At 30.7% G+C, this 16,361-nt stretch overlaps 2 protein-coding genes across 4 annotated transcripts in view; both read left to right on the top strand.

The window, feature by feature from the left end:
• Positions 1-16,077, top strand: part of LOC143069270 (transmembrane protein 87A-like) — a 53,200-nt gene extending 37,123 nt beyond the window's left edge. The window contains exons 10-22 of the mRNA XM_076243819.1: positions 1,032-1,093; positions 3,293-3,413; positions 3,970-4,032; positions 4,461-4,560; positions 5,170-5,263; positions 8,080-8,161; positions 8,872-8,976; positions 9,279-9,337; positions 9,938-10,041; positions 10,831-10,901; positions 11,756-11,817; positions 12,112-12,164; positions 13,082-16,077. Coding sequence (XP_076099934.1) covers positions 1,032-1,093; positions 3,293-3,413; positions 3,970-4,032; positions 4,461-4,560; positions 5,170-5,263; positions 8,080-8,161; positions 8,872-8,976; positions 9,279-9,337; positions 9,938-10,041; positions 10,831-10,901; positions 11,756-11,817; positions 12,112-12,164; positions 13,082-13,154 — 1,049 coding nt within the window. The 3' untranslated portion in view covers positions 13,155-16,077. The remainder of the gene's footprint in view (positions 1-1,031; positions 1,094-3,292; positions 3,414-3,969; positions 4,033-4,460; positions 4,561-5,169; positions 5,264-8,079; positions 8,162-8,871; positions 8,977-9,278; positions 9,338-9,937; positions 10,042-10,830; positions 10,902-11,755; positions 11,818-12,111; positions 12,165-13,081) is intronic.
• The window catches only part of LOC143069269 (uncharacterized), a 425,535-nt gene that overhangs the window by 284,513 nt on the left and 124,661 nt on the right, over positions 1-16,361 (top strand). Inside the window, exon 1 of one of the 3 annotated variants that reach the window (XM_076243814.1) lies at positions 11,213-11,266. The exons of the other annotated variants lie outside the window; for them this stretch is intronic. Coding sequence (XP_076099929.1) covers positions 11,228-11,266 — 39 coding nt within the window. The 5' untranslated portion in view covers positions 11,213-11,227. Of the gene's footprint in view, positions 1-11,212; positions 11,267-16,361 lie in introns of those variants that run through there. 3 annotated transcript variants of the gene reach the window in all.

The raw sequence follows: 16,361 nt of genomic DNA, 5'->3' as shown, positions 1-16,361 counted from the left end.
AACTAAAAAAGAATACTCATCTTTTCTTCTGTGTTTTAAATTCTATAGCTTTGGTCAAGCTCCGTGTAAGGTTTGAATTCAAATGACCAAACCACACGAGGTAAATTGCACGGACTAACATTTCGCGGGCTAAACTAATTAGCATATTAAAGTGACCAGTATAAAATGAATCGAACACACCGTCAATTTAAATCAATAATAGGCATACCAAGTTATATAATTACAATAACTGAATTTAATTATTATTGAATTAAATTCTAATATATATATATGTAAATTATTAAAGACTATTGTGGTGTTTGATTTAGAACTAAACCATACTCTTTTTTTATGTCAGATCAATAGACCGCTTTCTAGTTTGTCCGTCACCAGAAAAAACTCCTCAATTATGCGCGCCTTTATGACGTTATTTATCAGATAGACGGGATCGCCTATATCCCTGCACTATTAACATTCATCAAACATATTATTGATCGTCATTGTGCAGGATAAACTAGAAATAATGGTTGTTATGTAGACACTTAATCACAGTGCCCTAATGACAGCAGTGCTGATCGTTAATTATGAGTATTCAATTTGCCGAATAATTCGTGCAATAATTACATATAGTTTTCCAACCACTCACTCAACATGGGAACGGAAGTAAGGATGCCCATAAACAAACGCACGAAGGATGTTCACTAAAACCAAAGTTTTTGACAGAAATGCATCAAACTCGAAATTGTCTATTTAAATTTTATGAAGAGAATTTAAAATGGTTGCTTGGTATTGAAATGTATATTTCTCAATAGAAACATCTTGGTACAGGTATCATTATTTTAGATATACACTATACCTTCAAAAAGTTCAACCTTAAAGTTCTGCTTTAAACATTTGATATTTCTTATATAGCTCATGATAAAAGTAAATGGCATTGACTACTTGTCTTTATGCGGTAACACAATAGTTTGATACAGCTTATAGATTATATTTTTTTCACAAGATGTTAGCAATTACCAAAGATTATATATAAGTATTTTGTTTTATTTCAGTTGTCATTAAAATGGAGGGGAAACACCAGTATATTTCAGCAGTAGACTGGCCCCTTCTTATTGTAAGTTTGATAGATGAGTTCTGCAAGTATTGTATATCGTTATTTTTTTTTTAGCTCACCTGGCCCGAAGGGCCAAGTGAGCTTATGCCATCACTTGGCGTCCGTCGTCGTCCGTCGTCGTCCGTCGTCGTAAACTATTTCAAGAATCTTCTCCTCTGACACTACTAGGTCAAATACTTCCAAACTTTAACTGAATGTTCCTTAGGGTATCTAGTTTATAAATTGTATCCGAAGTTTTGATCTATCAACAAACATGGTCGCCATTGCTAAAAATAGAACATAGGGGGTCAAATGCAGTTTTTGGCTTATATCTCAAAAACGAAAGCATTTAGAGCAAATCTGAATTGGGGTAAAAATGTTCATTAGGTCAAGATCTATCAGCCCTAAAATTTTCAGAGGAATCAAAAAACCCATTGTTGGGTTGCTGCCACTTAATTGGTAATTTTAAGCAAATTTTGCAGTTTTTGGTTATTTTCTTGAATATTATTATAGATAAAGATAAACTGTAATCAGGAAAAATGTTCAGCAAAGTAAGATCTACAAATAAGATATAATGACCAAAATTGTAAATTGACCCCTCAAGGAGTTATTGGCCTTTAAAGACAATTTTACACAATTTGTTCATCATATTTGTTAACTTTCAAAAATCTTCTTCTCTGAAAGTACTGAACCAATTGCAGGTAAACTTATGCTAAATGATTCTAAGGGTATCTTGTATAAAGTTTGTGTTTTGTAAAAAACATGGCCGCCATGGCTAAAAATAGAACATAGGTTAAAATGCAGTTTTTGGCTTGTATTTCAAAAACTAAAGCATTTAGAGCAAATATGTTGAGGAGTTTAAGTGTTTATTAGGTCAAGATCTATCAGCCCTGAAATTTTCAGACAAATCGATACTCATTGTGGGGTTGTTGCCACTTAATTGGTAATTTTAAGCAAATTTTGCAGTTTTTGGTTATTATCTTGAATATTATTATAGATAGAGATAAACTGTAAACAACAAAAATGTTTATCAAAGTAAGATCTACAAATAAGTTTAATGACTAAAAATGCCAGTTGACGCCTTAAGGAGTTATTGCCCTTTAATGATAATTTTACACAATTTTTCATTGTTTGCTAACTTAAAAAAATCTTTTTCTCTTAAACTACTGAACCAATTTCACTTTAACTTAAAACTTAACAATCCTTAGGGTAACTTGTATTAATTTGTGTTATTTATACCCCCCAAAAAACAAAGTTTTGGGGAAGTATATAGGAATCACCCTGTCCATCCGTCTGTCTGTCCATATGTCTCGTAAACACAACTCCTCCTTAATGGATGGACCAATATTAATGAAACTTCACACAGTTGTAGTACACAACCTGAGGATGTACATGAAGGAAAACATTTCTGGTTGGAATTATTTTAAGGGAGATAATTGATTTTACTTAGTTAAATATAGCTATAAATGGCAACAAGTCTGTAAGCGCAACTACTCCTAAACAGATTAATCAATATTGATGAAACTTTACACAGTTTTTGTACACAACCTGTAGATGTGCATGAAGGAAGATATTTTTGGTAAGATTTTTTTCAAGGGAGATAAGCACAACTCCTAAATGACTGTACCAATATTAATTAAACTTTACACAGATCCAGTACATGACCAGAGAATGTGCATAAAGGAAGATATTCTTGGTCTGAAATATTTGAAGGGAGATAATTAACTTAATTTATATAGATTTAGTTATTTTTTGTTCTTTCATTTCCTTTTACTTCAAGAAAAATAGCCAATGTTGCTAGGGGTAAAATGCATTATTTTTGCCTGTGAAGAAAATATGACAGATACAAAGAATGTTTGAATGGCATATTTTAGCACACACTGAAAAGCAAAAATAATCATTGATGAATGATTTAAACAAAAAAATTGAAGGTGAGCGATTCAGGCTCTTGAGAGCCTCTTGTTTTTCACATCAGATTTATTTCAAGATTTGATGACAGAACAGGCAGGTTAAATTTTCACTCGGGATAATTTTTCGCTGAATAGGAAAATATACATGATGTTAAAGATGTCAATGAAATAAACTGATTGACAGATATGTAATGGTGAAATGAAAAACAACATGTATTTTTTTCTATTTGCACATTCTATACCAATATTTAATAACTTCCTATGCTTATGGTTCATATTATTTTAACAAAATCCTTTCTTTCTTTTACAGTTCTATGGTGTAATGGGTATAGTGTATATCATGTATGGACTGGTGTGGCTGGTATTGTTGGCTTGTAGCTGGAGGGATTTACTAAGAATTCAGTTTTGGGTTGGTGGTGTAATATTATTAGGTAATATTTTATCACAAGACATACACTTAAACTGATACCTTTTTGTGCCCCTATAATAAGTATATTTTTACTGACCATATAATGTTTTTTCATATAGGTACATTTTTATTCAAATATGTAAAAAAAAAAATCATTACAAACATGACTGCTTTATCAACATTCTACCTTCTTAAAGACATCTTTGATAAAAGGTCTGGAAAGTTAATTTTCTTCCTAAAGAAACAATAGGTAATTATGTACCATTAAAACAGCATATAGCTTTATTGGTGTGGCCTTATTTTCTATGAGGATGACATCAATTATATGGTATATGTTAGAGACAAAATGCAAACAAACTTTCATGTGAACCCCAAAAAATATGTGGAAAGGGATAACTGTTTGTTAAGGGAATAGATTGATAGAAGAGGATGGAAAATTTATATTTACCATCATGCATATTTAAGAGTAAAATGCACTGTTATGTTCTTTTCATTTTGATCTTAATTTTTTTCATTTCTTAAATTTCCTTTTGAAACAACGTATTCAATTTTACTCAATTTATATTATTGATTTACAGGAATGTTAGAAAAAGCTGTGTTCTATGGAGAATATCAGAGTGTTTCAAGTACAGGAAAGTCAGGTAGGTTGTAATATAGATAGGTTGTATTCATCTTACAATATTGTAGAATGTCCCTTTTACAAGTAACTGTTGATTTTTTGTTTTATGTCTTAATTTAAGTTTATGACTTGGACAAACATTTTTATCTTAAAGCCTTAGCATAGTTATAATAATTTTTGAGGTTGCTACCTGTTTAAAAAATTTCACGAAAAAGTATCAAAACTAGGTTGTTTCACCATTTGTCAGTACATTTTACAGGTCAGTTTCTGTTATAATACAATTTTGAGGTATAAAAGGCTGTTATCCCTGTGTCAGCTAATGCCCTTTTAAATGATTTCTTGTTTTACAATTTGAAATTATAGTTATATTTCAATAAGACTTACATTGATCTTACATGTAATACCAAAAAATGAATGATAATAAATCAGCAAAATAATTATACTTTCCAGTTCCTGGTGCTATAGTATTTGCTGAGTTAGTTTCCTGTGTGAAAAGAGCATTGGCTAGAATGTTAGTGATCATTGTCAGTCTGGGATTTGGTATAGTGAAGTAAGTAAAAACCTATAATTTAACCATTGTCATAGTATGTAAAAATATTTCACAAGAGATCTGTTAAAGCGGGTATAGTTGGGTTTTTTGAATGATTGATTTCTAAAGGTGAAGTTTCTTGGGTTTCTTTGATATACTAACAATGTACTTAGATTTTGGATATTGGACCATAGAAGGTAGATGTCCAATTTCAAATATTTCAGTCCTTTGACCACATTCATTTTGTGTCACAAACCTATGCAGCGTCAAATAGTCAATCACAATACAAATTCAGAGCTGTTTGAAGTTTAAATGTTGCTCAATTGTGCAGGGTTTCTGCAGGAAAATCCAGTTTTCTGTCACTCTGACAGTATCTTGTTTTAATTGGATAGTTCCCTTTGCTAAAATTCAAATTGCTATGTAAAATCAAACTGATTTAGGTGAAAGTTTGAATTTCCTTGCAATAAAATTAAGCATAGACTTTAATTTCATCCAAATTTATCCATAGATATAAAAGGTTCATACATGTCAATACTTATAAGCCATTTATGATTTATTTATTCATTTATAAGTGTTATTTGACTCATAATACAGAAATACATTTTTATAAGGAGTGATTATTTTTTTCAGACCAAGACTTGGAGCAGCTTTTCACAAAGTTCTGTTTGTTGGTGGTCTTTATTTTATCAGCAGTTCCATTGAAGGTTGCTATAGAGCATTAAATGTAAGTAAACACATACAATAAACAGGGGACATAAATGGTCAATTTTGTGTCAAACCCTTCTTATAACCACAAAAATCTTTTATTATGCCCCACCTCTGATAGTAGAGGGGCATTATGTTTTCTGGTCTGTACATCTTGTTGTTTCGTCTGTTTGTCCCTTCGTTAGTTTTTCCATCTGTTAAAAGCTAAAGTTTTTGGTCAAGGAAGTTTTTGAAGTCTGAACAACTTGAAACTTAGTACACATGGTATGATATGATTTTTGTCGAGACTGCAACTTTTGTTGCAGAAATCTCGACATAGGGATAGTGATCCGGCGGCGTTAGCTCACTTCTTAAAAGCTTTATATTTTAGAAGGTGGAAGACCTGGATGCTTCATACTTTGTATATAGATGCTTCATGTTACGAAGTTTCCATCAGTCACATGTCCAATGTCCTTGACCTTATTTTCATGGTTCAGTGACCACTTGAAAAAAAAGTTCAATTTTTTTGTAATGTTGAATTCTCTCTTATTATAAGTAAAAGGATAACTATATTTGATATGTGCGTACCTTGCAAGGTCCTCATGTCTGTCAGACAGTTTTCACTTGACCTCGACCTCATTTCATGGATCAGTGAACAAGGTTAAGTTTTGGTAGTCAAGTCCATATCTCAGATACTATAAGCAATAGGGCTAGTATATTCGGTGTATGGAAGGACTATAAGGTGTACATGTCCAACTGGCAGGTGTCATCTGACCTTGACCTCATTTTCATGGTTCAGTGGTTATAGTTAAATTTTTGTGTTTTGGTCTGTTTTTCTCATACTATATGCAATAGGTCTGCTATATTTGTTGTATGGAATGATTGTAAGGTGTCCATGTCTAGCGGGCAGATGTCATGTGACCTTGACCTCATTTTTAGGTTCAGTGGTCAAAGTTAAGTTTTTGAGTTTTGGTCTTTTTGTCGAGCCTGCAACTTTTGTTGCAGAAAGCTCGACATAGGGATAGTGATCCTACGGCGGCGGCTACGGCGGCGGCGGCGGCTACGGCGGCGGTGTTAGCTTACTTCTTAAAAGCTTTATATTTTAGAAGGTAGAAGACCTGGATACTTCATACTTCGTATATAGATGCTTCATGTTACGAAGTTTCCGTCAGTCACATGTCCAATGTCCTTGACCTCATTTTCATGGTTCAGTGACCACTTGAAAAAAAAGTTCAAATTTTTTGTAATGTTGAATTCTCTCTTATTATAAGTAATAGGATAACTATATTTGATATGTGCGTACCTTGCAAGGTCCTCATGTCTGTCAGACAGTTTTCACTTGACCTCGACCTCATTTCATGGATCAGTGAACAAGGTTAAGTTTTGGTGGTCAAGTCCATATCTCAGATACTATAAGTAATAGGGCTAGTATATTCGGTGTATGGAAGGACTGTAAGGTGTACATGCCCAACTGGCAGGTGTCATCTGACCTTGACCTCATTTTCATGGTTCAGTGGTTATAGTTAAATTTTTGTGTTTTGGTCTGTTTTTCTCATACTATATGCAATAGGTCTACTATATTTGTTGTATGGAATGATTGTAAGGTGTACATATCTAGCGGGCAGATGTCATGTGACCCTGACCTCATTTTCATGGTTCAGTGGTCAAAGTTAAGTTTTTGAGTTTTGGTCTTTTTATCTAATACTATATGCCATAGGTCAACTATATTTGGTGTATGGAAATATTTTATGATCTTTATGTCAGTCACGCAGGTTTTATTTGACCCTGACCTCATTTTCACGGTTCATTGCACAGTGTTAAGTTTTTGTGTTTTGGTCTATTTTTTTAAACTATAAGTAATGGGTCAACTATATATGTTGTATAGAAGCATTGTTAGCTGAACATGTCTGCCTGGCATGTTTCATCTGACCTTGACCTCATTTTCAAGGTTCATTGGTCTTTGTTTAGTTATCTTGGTTAATGTTAAGTTTATGTGACAGTTGTAATAAAGCTTAGCTTTACACCTAGGACTATCAACATAATATCAATGATTAGTATAGAAGGCGAGACATTTCAGCGTGTGCACTCTTGTTATCTAATACTATATGCCAAAGGTCAACTATATTTGGTGTATGGTAATATTTTATGATCTTTGTCATTCGCGCAGGTTTTTTTTTGACCGTGACCTAATTTTCACGGTTCATTGCACAGTGTTAAGGTTTTGTGTTTGGTCTATTTTTCTTAAATTATAAGTAATGGGTCAACTATATGTTGTATAGAAGCATTGTTAGCTGTACATGTCTGCCTGGCATGGTTCATCTGACCTTGACCTCATTTTCAAGGTTCATTGGTCTTTGTTTAGTTATCTTGGTTAGTGTTAAGTTTATGTGACAGTTGTAATAAAGCTTAGCTTTATACTTAGGACTATCAACATAATATCAATGATCAGTATAGAAGGCGAGACATTTCAGCGTGTGCACTCTTGTTCTTATTTTAATGCCAAATAAGAGTTTTTATCCAAATTTTTTGACATTTTTTTTCATGGACATTGTGCAGATAGGAATATTCCATTTGAACGTGCAAGGACCTTGTAAATCAATTACCAAAAACAAAACTCATATCTGCATTAATTTTTTCTGAATCATGTATTAACTATGCCAGAACAATACTTCTCTGTGTGCTGATTAAAACCAGAACTTATTTATAATAAAATTTGTTTTAAAGAAACTTTAATATTTAATGCAGTTTTTAGAGTTTTTTTAAACAAATTTAAATATTTATGCCTTGTTAGTTGGATAGCCTGTCAGACATATTGCTCCAAGTTTATTATTTGTTTAACTATTTGTATCTTTACAGCCAACTCAAGTAAACAATTCCACATTATTGATCCTGAATATTCCCCTGGCGGTAGTAGATGCTGTTATTTGCTGGTGGATATCCTTTTTATTGTACTGTACATGTAGGAAATTTGTGAGAAAATAACATCTTTTCAATGATTGAAAAAGAAATGTCAGCCATGTAGTTTAGAGGAAAAATAAACAACTGAAGAAGGCCAATGGCCGAAACGTCTTGAAAAATTGGTTTATTTTTACAATTATAGAAAATATCAGGCAATCTATGACTGACTTCTTATTTGTTAAGTTGATTATTTCTATCACTGTCAGACCTTTAATGAAATTACTAATGCAGGTGCTTTGCACTAGTTTTAAGTGAATTAGTTTTTCAGATACTAGCAAAAAGAATTGTATTATCTTTATTTCAAAGATAAAATGTAAATAAAAAGAATTGACTGCCAAGAAATGTATAACTGTACCAAAATAGATGTGTAACGTCTTCAGACAAACAGTATGATAAGAATTTGTTTTCCTTCGAAATGTTCATATTAGACAGGATTTATAACATAAAAGGAGCATAGGAAAGGGAAAATTAATTTTTGGAAATAAAAAAATGCTGATCATTGAAGTTTAAATAATGCTTTATAGGCAATTTGTATATTATCACTTTGCAAATATAAGCGGAGAAGCTGCATTTGTTAGCTTAAACTTTTGCTCATGTTATTAGATTTTCTTGTAAATGATACTAAAACACTTTATGCTGTCTGTATATACCATGAAAATAGGAAATATTTCCTTGACAAACCTCAGATATTCTCAAGTTTAGTCCAAACCACTAGAACTTTAAGATTAAGAAGAAATGTAGTAAAATTATCACTGTACAGACATTTTACTAATCTTCTTATATTTGCAGTTTTATGTAAGTAAATTCATTTTTTTTTTAGGTTTATGTTAGTAAATTCAATTTTTTTTTAACAATGTCAATTAAACAATTTTTACACAAAAATATTGCATGTTGGATATAAAAAAAAATTACTTTTTTTTTTGTTGTTTTTATTTTGGTTTTTGGGGGTACTGTCAAATCATATCTTTTTAACATCTAAAGACAACAGCAATTGACATGGAAGTACTTAAATGAATCTTTTTTCATATTTTTTGTTGTTGACCAACTTTTTATAAAACTAAAGAACATAGATAATGTTTTAATTTATTACTTTACAGCTTCAGTGATATTTATGTTGTGGTCCCTTGTTACCCATAAATTAAAGAAATGTATTACAGTAAGTACAATATACTTTTAAAACTAGTATGATAATTTTACATAACAGATATCACATAATCAGACTCCCTTAAATTTTTTTAATGATATGACATTTCAAGGGTTTAACTATTTTTCTCAGGATGTTCAGAAAAGCTTTTGCCTGTCAAAATTTATCTTTTTACAAACAGAGTAACAAATTGAAAATTTTATTGTATCAACAAAAAGTAGTGAGGTTGGAAAATAGCTAGTCATATCTACCTGTATGATATAGACCCATCACCACTGCAGAAAGCACAAATGTAAAAATGAAACGTTCTTTGTTGCTAAATATGTAGGATCTCGTTATTCAATAAAACTAACCACCACCATCACATTGTACAAATATTTAAAAAGTGAAAGGAAATCCCACCAAACAAGCAAATAAAAGAGTACCATAAATGAAGGTGCTCTCTAAGCAGTCAAAACTGCGATGCTTACTTTAGTGTTTGAAATTTGAAATGATCTTTCAGTGTTTGACAGTTGTAACTACCTTTAAAAGTTTGAATTTCCCATAAATTTTGTTGGATGAGTATTAAACCATTGTATTTCCAATGTTATTTATTCATCATTAATATTCTAGGACTGGGAAGAGATTTGGATAGATGATGCATTCTGGCATCTTCTGTTTTCTGTAATTCTTCTGGTTATGATGTTTCTATGGAGACCATCAGCAAATAGTCAAAGGTAATATAGATATGAGTACAAAACTGCTAAATATATATGATCTTGACATAAAATTAGACTTTTTTTTTAAAATGTGATATAATTTTGGTGCAAGTTTCTTAAATTAACCATTCTTGGGTATGCTTGTGACAAAAAGTTTGAAAAGACCAAAAATTAAACATTTGAAAGCACTAAAACCAAAGTTGTTAAAACAGAGTAGCCAAATTTCTTTGAGGATAACTTTTCTTTGGTTATGATCTGTTGCTGATTTCAAACAACAGCAACAATTTAAAAAAAGAAAGAAAAAAGCAGGAATTCACAACAATCTGCAACATCCTTTTCAAATTCAAATGGTAAGACAACAGACTATAAAAAAAATAGCATTGGCAGACTGACTTCATCGATACAGAAGAAATTATGGTTGGGCTCAAATAGGTGAAGGACAGCCCCGGGTGCAGGATTTTCTTGCGGCATTGAAGATGATACATTCCTCATTTCAAATTTCAATTTTATTACATGTTCAAGACAAAATAAATCTTAATTCTATTGAAATTAACTGATTTTCGAAGATGTATAGAGTTTAAAAATGGTCTTTTAAACTCACACTTTCTATATGATGTCCATAGCTTTTTCATCCTTGTGTCCACAATGTACAAGATTATATATAGTGTGGTATGAGTTCCAATGAGACAACTGTCAATTCAAGTCACAATTTATAAAAGTAAACCATTATAGGTCAAGGTTGTATTTAGAATTTGACTTATTGACTTATTGATATTTTTGATGATGGTTGATATTTTTTCATTCCAGATATGCATTTTCTCCATTATTGGATGCTGATGAGGATGAAGAGGATGAAACATCAATGAATGATGCCTTTGGTAAGAAATTTGAAGAATATACTTCTTTGTATATGTTTGATATATATCCTCACTTTGTTCTATTGAGAAATCAAGCAGAAACTATGAAATCAATGAAGTTTACATTATATATAGATATACGAAGATGTTGTATTAGTGCCAACAAGACAACAGACCATCCAAGTCACTATTTGTAAAAGAAAACCCATTATAGGTCAAAGCATGGTCTTCAGCACAGAATCTTGGCTCACATCAATTAGCAAGCTATAAAGGGCCCCAAAAATGGCTATTGAACATTCAAACGGGAAAACCAACGGTCTAATCTAGCTAAAAAATGAGAAACACTTATGAACAACATTTTGCAGACGTCAACTACTAAACATCAGGTTTGGGTTTTGTTGTTATGTTGTGAAGTTGCTATCTCTTAAAAGTGATTAATAATTCACATTTAATATGCTTACAGTATTAAACATTCAACTGTTTACCAATTCATTGTGATGTTGATTAGCCGTATGATCAGTTAGTAATTATGATTCTGATCATTTTCCCCCTATTTATACTAAAATTAACTTGAAAACTTTGCAACGCTCACAAATTGATATCTCATGCCCTGATTTGTATAGATTAACAAAGTTGCTATTTCAGAAACCAAAAAAAACACTCGGATCAAAAATGGCATCAAGCAAGAAAGATTTTGTGAAATATTATTAAAATCTAGTCTGTTGTTTAAGAGTTGTCGTCAAAATGATTTCCGTTTTTTAGATATCAGAAAATTTTATTTAATTGACAATGAAACAGTAACCCAATACAATAAAGTATCCCAAAAATGAGGAGTTTTAGTTGATTAACCTGCATGAAGTCTCGATATTTTTCAGATGGCATGAAGATGAGAAATTCCAAACAATCAAATGGATCTCCTAAACAGAGAAATAATCCTGTAAGTTATTCTGTGTTTTCTGACAGCATGCTGACATAAAGGAATTATTCAAGTATATATTCTTTGAAATATCAACTGTAACATAGTTATGCAATATGATACCAGAAAAAAGATAACAGTAAAAAGCTATAACACCATTACTTAAAAGTTCCAAGTTAAAAAAAAAAAAACTAAAAAAAAAGTTAACACATAAATGTATAAACTGATTAAAAAAAACACCCAGGTTTGTATTGCTGTGAAAAAAAAAAAAAAGAATTTGAAAATTATATATAATACTGTTTTTTTTGTTAACAGGATGATGACTTGAAGTGGGTTGAAGAAAATATTCCATCATCCATTACTGATAAGTATGTATTAGTTATAGAAATTACGTGTCCTAACAGTATATAGTTTTAAATTTTCATCTAGTGCATTTGTTTGATTAGATATAAGAAGATGTGGTATGAGTGCCAATGAGACAAGTCTCCATCCAAGTCACAATTTGTTAAAGTAAACAAGTATAGGTCAAAATATGGTCTTCAACATGGAGCCTTGACTCACACGGAACAGCAAGTTATAAAGGGTTCCTAAAATGAGATCACGTGTAAAACAATTCAAACAGGAACACCAACAGTCTAATGTATATAAAAAACGAGAAACAAGTATTGTTCTATTTGAGACATTGTATTGCCATGGCCATGTTGTCATCTAGGAAAGGGCATTTACAAATATAAAAACTCATTTAAGTAAAAGGAGGTATATTGAGGATTTAATAGAAATATGAATAAAAGAAATATTAAGTATAGGTTAATGAGACAGCAACCAAACAACTACAAACAGCTGAAAGACATTTAGATGTTAAATTTAGTCATCCACAATCTCTAAATTGCCAAGTTGATTAGTTAGAAACTATCATGTTGTCACATCAAAATTAAGATCCCTAAACAAAAACCTAAAATTCAATTCTTATTGGGTTATTGTTTAACTGTATATGATAAAATTCTATTCATTTTCCCTTATTTTACATGTGGAAGAAATTGAGTCATTATTATGCACATTTTTTACCAAGTATTATATTAATGTTATGGTAATGTTAATTATACCAATCTACAAGTGGTATTGAAAGAATTGTTGATGTTACTCTTTTCTCTAACATTTCCCTTGACTGCTTATTTCATACATCATACCTAAAACTCATCCAGTCAAAATTAGATGTGCAAGATAATTGTTGTTCCTTTTATAGTCCATTCATTCTCTCATTCATTTAAATATTTTTTTCTGACAGGGTGTTACCAAGTTTATTGGATTCGGATGAAGAAATAATGACAACAAAATATGAAGCAAACAAGATGCAGTGAGGAGCTTTCTTTGAATATGCCATTCAACCAAGGACAATTTTATGTTAAGTTTCTATCCATTTGCCGAAGCTTTTCTCTCATACTATAAATATTGATAAAAGGGTAGTTAGGGCTTGATATTAAAGTGCTTTACTGTTTATTGAAATTAGAATATTAGTAAGATAGCTGCCTTGCAGATTGTAAAACTAAAATTCAGGATAAACACATTCCATGATATGTCTAGAGTAAGAACATTGCAATATATTAAAGTTCTCGAAGAAAAACAATACTCTATTGCAATAAACTGCTTTATGTTGCAAATGCTCTGACAAAAAGTTTTTCAACAGCTTTGCAAGATAAAATTATTTGTAAATTGTAATTGAAGAAAAAGTATGTGACCAGCAGAAATATATACATGTGTTCTAAAACCAAAACAAATGTGTTCTCTGTGCCTGTAAAGCAGACATACAAGAGATGTGCAGCAGACATAGAAACAATTAACATTTAGAAATGAAAAATTGTAATCAGATATCAGAAACTTCTTTGGAATTTTGTAAAAAGAACAAATTTGAAAATGTTCTTTTTAACATTTCTAACTTTTTCTCATTTAACTCATAAGGCAGATCAAAATGAATTTGTATACTTCAGATTTCTTCAGTGAGCAAACAATTTTCTTTTTCTATATGAAATAATTAATTACTATCTTTAAAAAAAGTTGAGCAAAATAACAAACTTAATTTTCTTGTATTTTAAATGAGGAGTTTATAGTTAGCTAATACTTTTGAACACATATTTTAGATTTATAAAAGTTTAAAGAATTGAAACTGGTTAGTGCTAACTGATGAATAAAAATTATCCAATAAATAGGAATTGAATTAAATTAAGAAATTTTGGAAACTTACAGTGAGGAAGATTAATAAGTAAACTTATGTGGCCTAATTGTCAAATAGAACAAATTAAGAACATTTGAGTATTTTACTTCTAGATTAATGCCTGAATATTTATCATATTTAAAAATTATTCATTGTATTTGATAAATATGTTCAGAGTCTGATAAATTTCTTCTTTTTTTTTTTGCTTTATAATTTTATTGTCATATTGCAAGTGATGTATGTTGTTTGTTGTGAGTTTGTATTTATTGGTGGATAAAGATTATATTATTTGTTGATGTTAAAGATTAATATTATTATTACAATGGGACAATTTGCTATACATGTGTGTCTGTATGAGGCTCTATTATTATTTGTGATGTGTTAGTAGAGTTGGCCGTGCATGTGTGTTTGGGTAAAATTTAGTATGAAAGAATATTATATAAGTATTCATGTGAGAAATATTACATTATATTGCCATTTAATAATAATATAAGTATTAAAAAAAAATTGACCATGGTCGTAGGTTAGAAAAATAATGCTTTTATATATGTAGTCTAGGTTCTTATGTCTTATCTTTTGAAATATAGGCTAAGGTAAGACAAGTTGTCTAAACTTCACTTTTAGATTAAAAAATGTAGACGATTGAATTTCGACATTGTGAATAATTATTTTTACCTCTTAGGCAAAAACTTGCATAGAACTTTGTTATAACTAAGCAACGTTGCTCAAATGGATGGACAAACATATCTCGTACTAGTGCATCATAGAAAAAAGTGATTGAAAATACTATAAACAATTCTCCACAGTATAAAAATAAAAATGGATATGCTTGATTTTCTTTAAAATTCTTGTGTTGTCAGTCAAGTTCCAGTAAAAAAATATGATTTTTTTCATATTTGCTTTTTTACAAATATTCAGTTTTATTGTGCATCACTTATCTCAGCATTTAGTGTTTTGTTATTGATTGGAATAAAAATATGGTTGGTGTCATAGATGATTTTAAATGGTCAATTGTTTTAAATATGCAATACAGTCACAGAAGGTAATAGCTTTTTAGTAGGAATGTAAGTCTCAGTCTGAATACATTTAAACTATGTTCACTTTATTTGTTACTCAGATTTATGGGATTTTAAATGTAAAGAAATAGGTGATATTTCATACCATTCATGTATATCATTAAATAACTGAAGTTTGTTTTCACAGTTTTGAAGTAGTTGGGGATGGATATGTGTCAGTTTTACTGTCAATATTGAGATGTTCTCACTTTTCTGTATCTTCATCTCCCTTAAAGCTATCAAGCTTTTTGATTGAGAAAACAAACATTTCCTTAGTATAAGGATTAGATAAATGACTGGAATTTTTCTACACATAGGCATTTTTGTACCTTCTGTCCATGTAAGTCATGATATATTTGAGTATTGATTTATGTCTGTTCATTGGAGGTTTATAACAGTTAGCCATGTTAGTTTAAAAGATTATATTATGAATAAACGAGATATTGTTGTAAACAACAAACCAATAACAAATGAGTAGCTACGGGTCAAATTATGTCTTTAACAAACAAGTTAAGATACCAATGTCAATCTCCACCCTGGATTTTAAGACTGACGTTGAAAAGTTTTTTTTACTTTAGACTCACAGAACATCATGTGCCAGAGTCTATTAATGTTATGAACTGACATACAGAAATGCCTAGTCCTTAGTAGTCTAGTCCTTAGTAAATTAAACATTATATTGTCTTCACTTATAATGAAACCAAAGGTAAAAATAGAATTACATTTTTTAATAAGAGAAAAACCAGTTATGCCTTCTTATATATCATATTCCTCGTTGTGATGTTCATTTTGTTTAATGGGATAAAATAAATATATATTTACCTATACTGACGTTATAGAATTCTATTATTATTATCATGTAACATCGGTCTGTTTGGAGATGAGCAGTACATATGTTATATCATATCTATATCATTTAATGTTGTGTATTATTTATGAGGGTATAATTCCCAGCACAAAGTGCTATCTATTGTATTATACTGTACATATCTGCTCATTAAACACATGTCTAAAATATGCTGTTGTTTATTTAGTCTCTACTGAGTGTGGTTGAAGATGAGATTAAAGTAATGCTATTTCAGCATGAGTGACTGACATAAACTAGTAATACAAATGTATACATTTCAGAGGATTGCTATCCATGTATATTTTTATTGAAGATGCCATATAATTACAAAGCTGTTTTCATGCAGTTGACTTGGACCATTTTTGTCTCGCCTTGACAGAGTCAAAAAGCGAGACATAGGTATGCTGTTTCCGGCGACGGTGTCAACAATGTATTAGTTTTTGATTAGGTCTAG

This window comes from Mytilus galloprovincialis, chromosome 3, assembly GCF_965363235.1.
Source record: "Mytilus galloprovincialis chromosome 3, xbMytGall1.hap1.1, whole genome shotgun sequence".
Lineage (NCBI taxonomy): Eukaryota > Metazoa > Mollusca > Bivalvia > Mytilida > Mytilidae > Mytilus > Mytilus galloprovincialis.
Note: the sequence above shows the minus strand (reverse complement) of the source record. Positions and strands in the feature narration are given on the sequence as shown.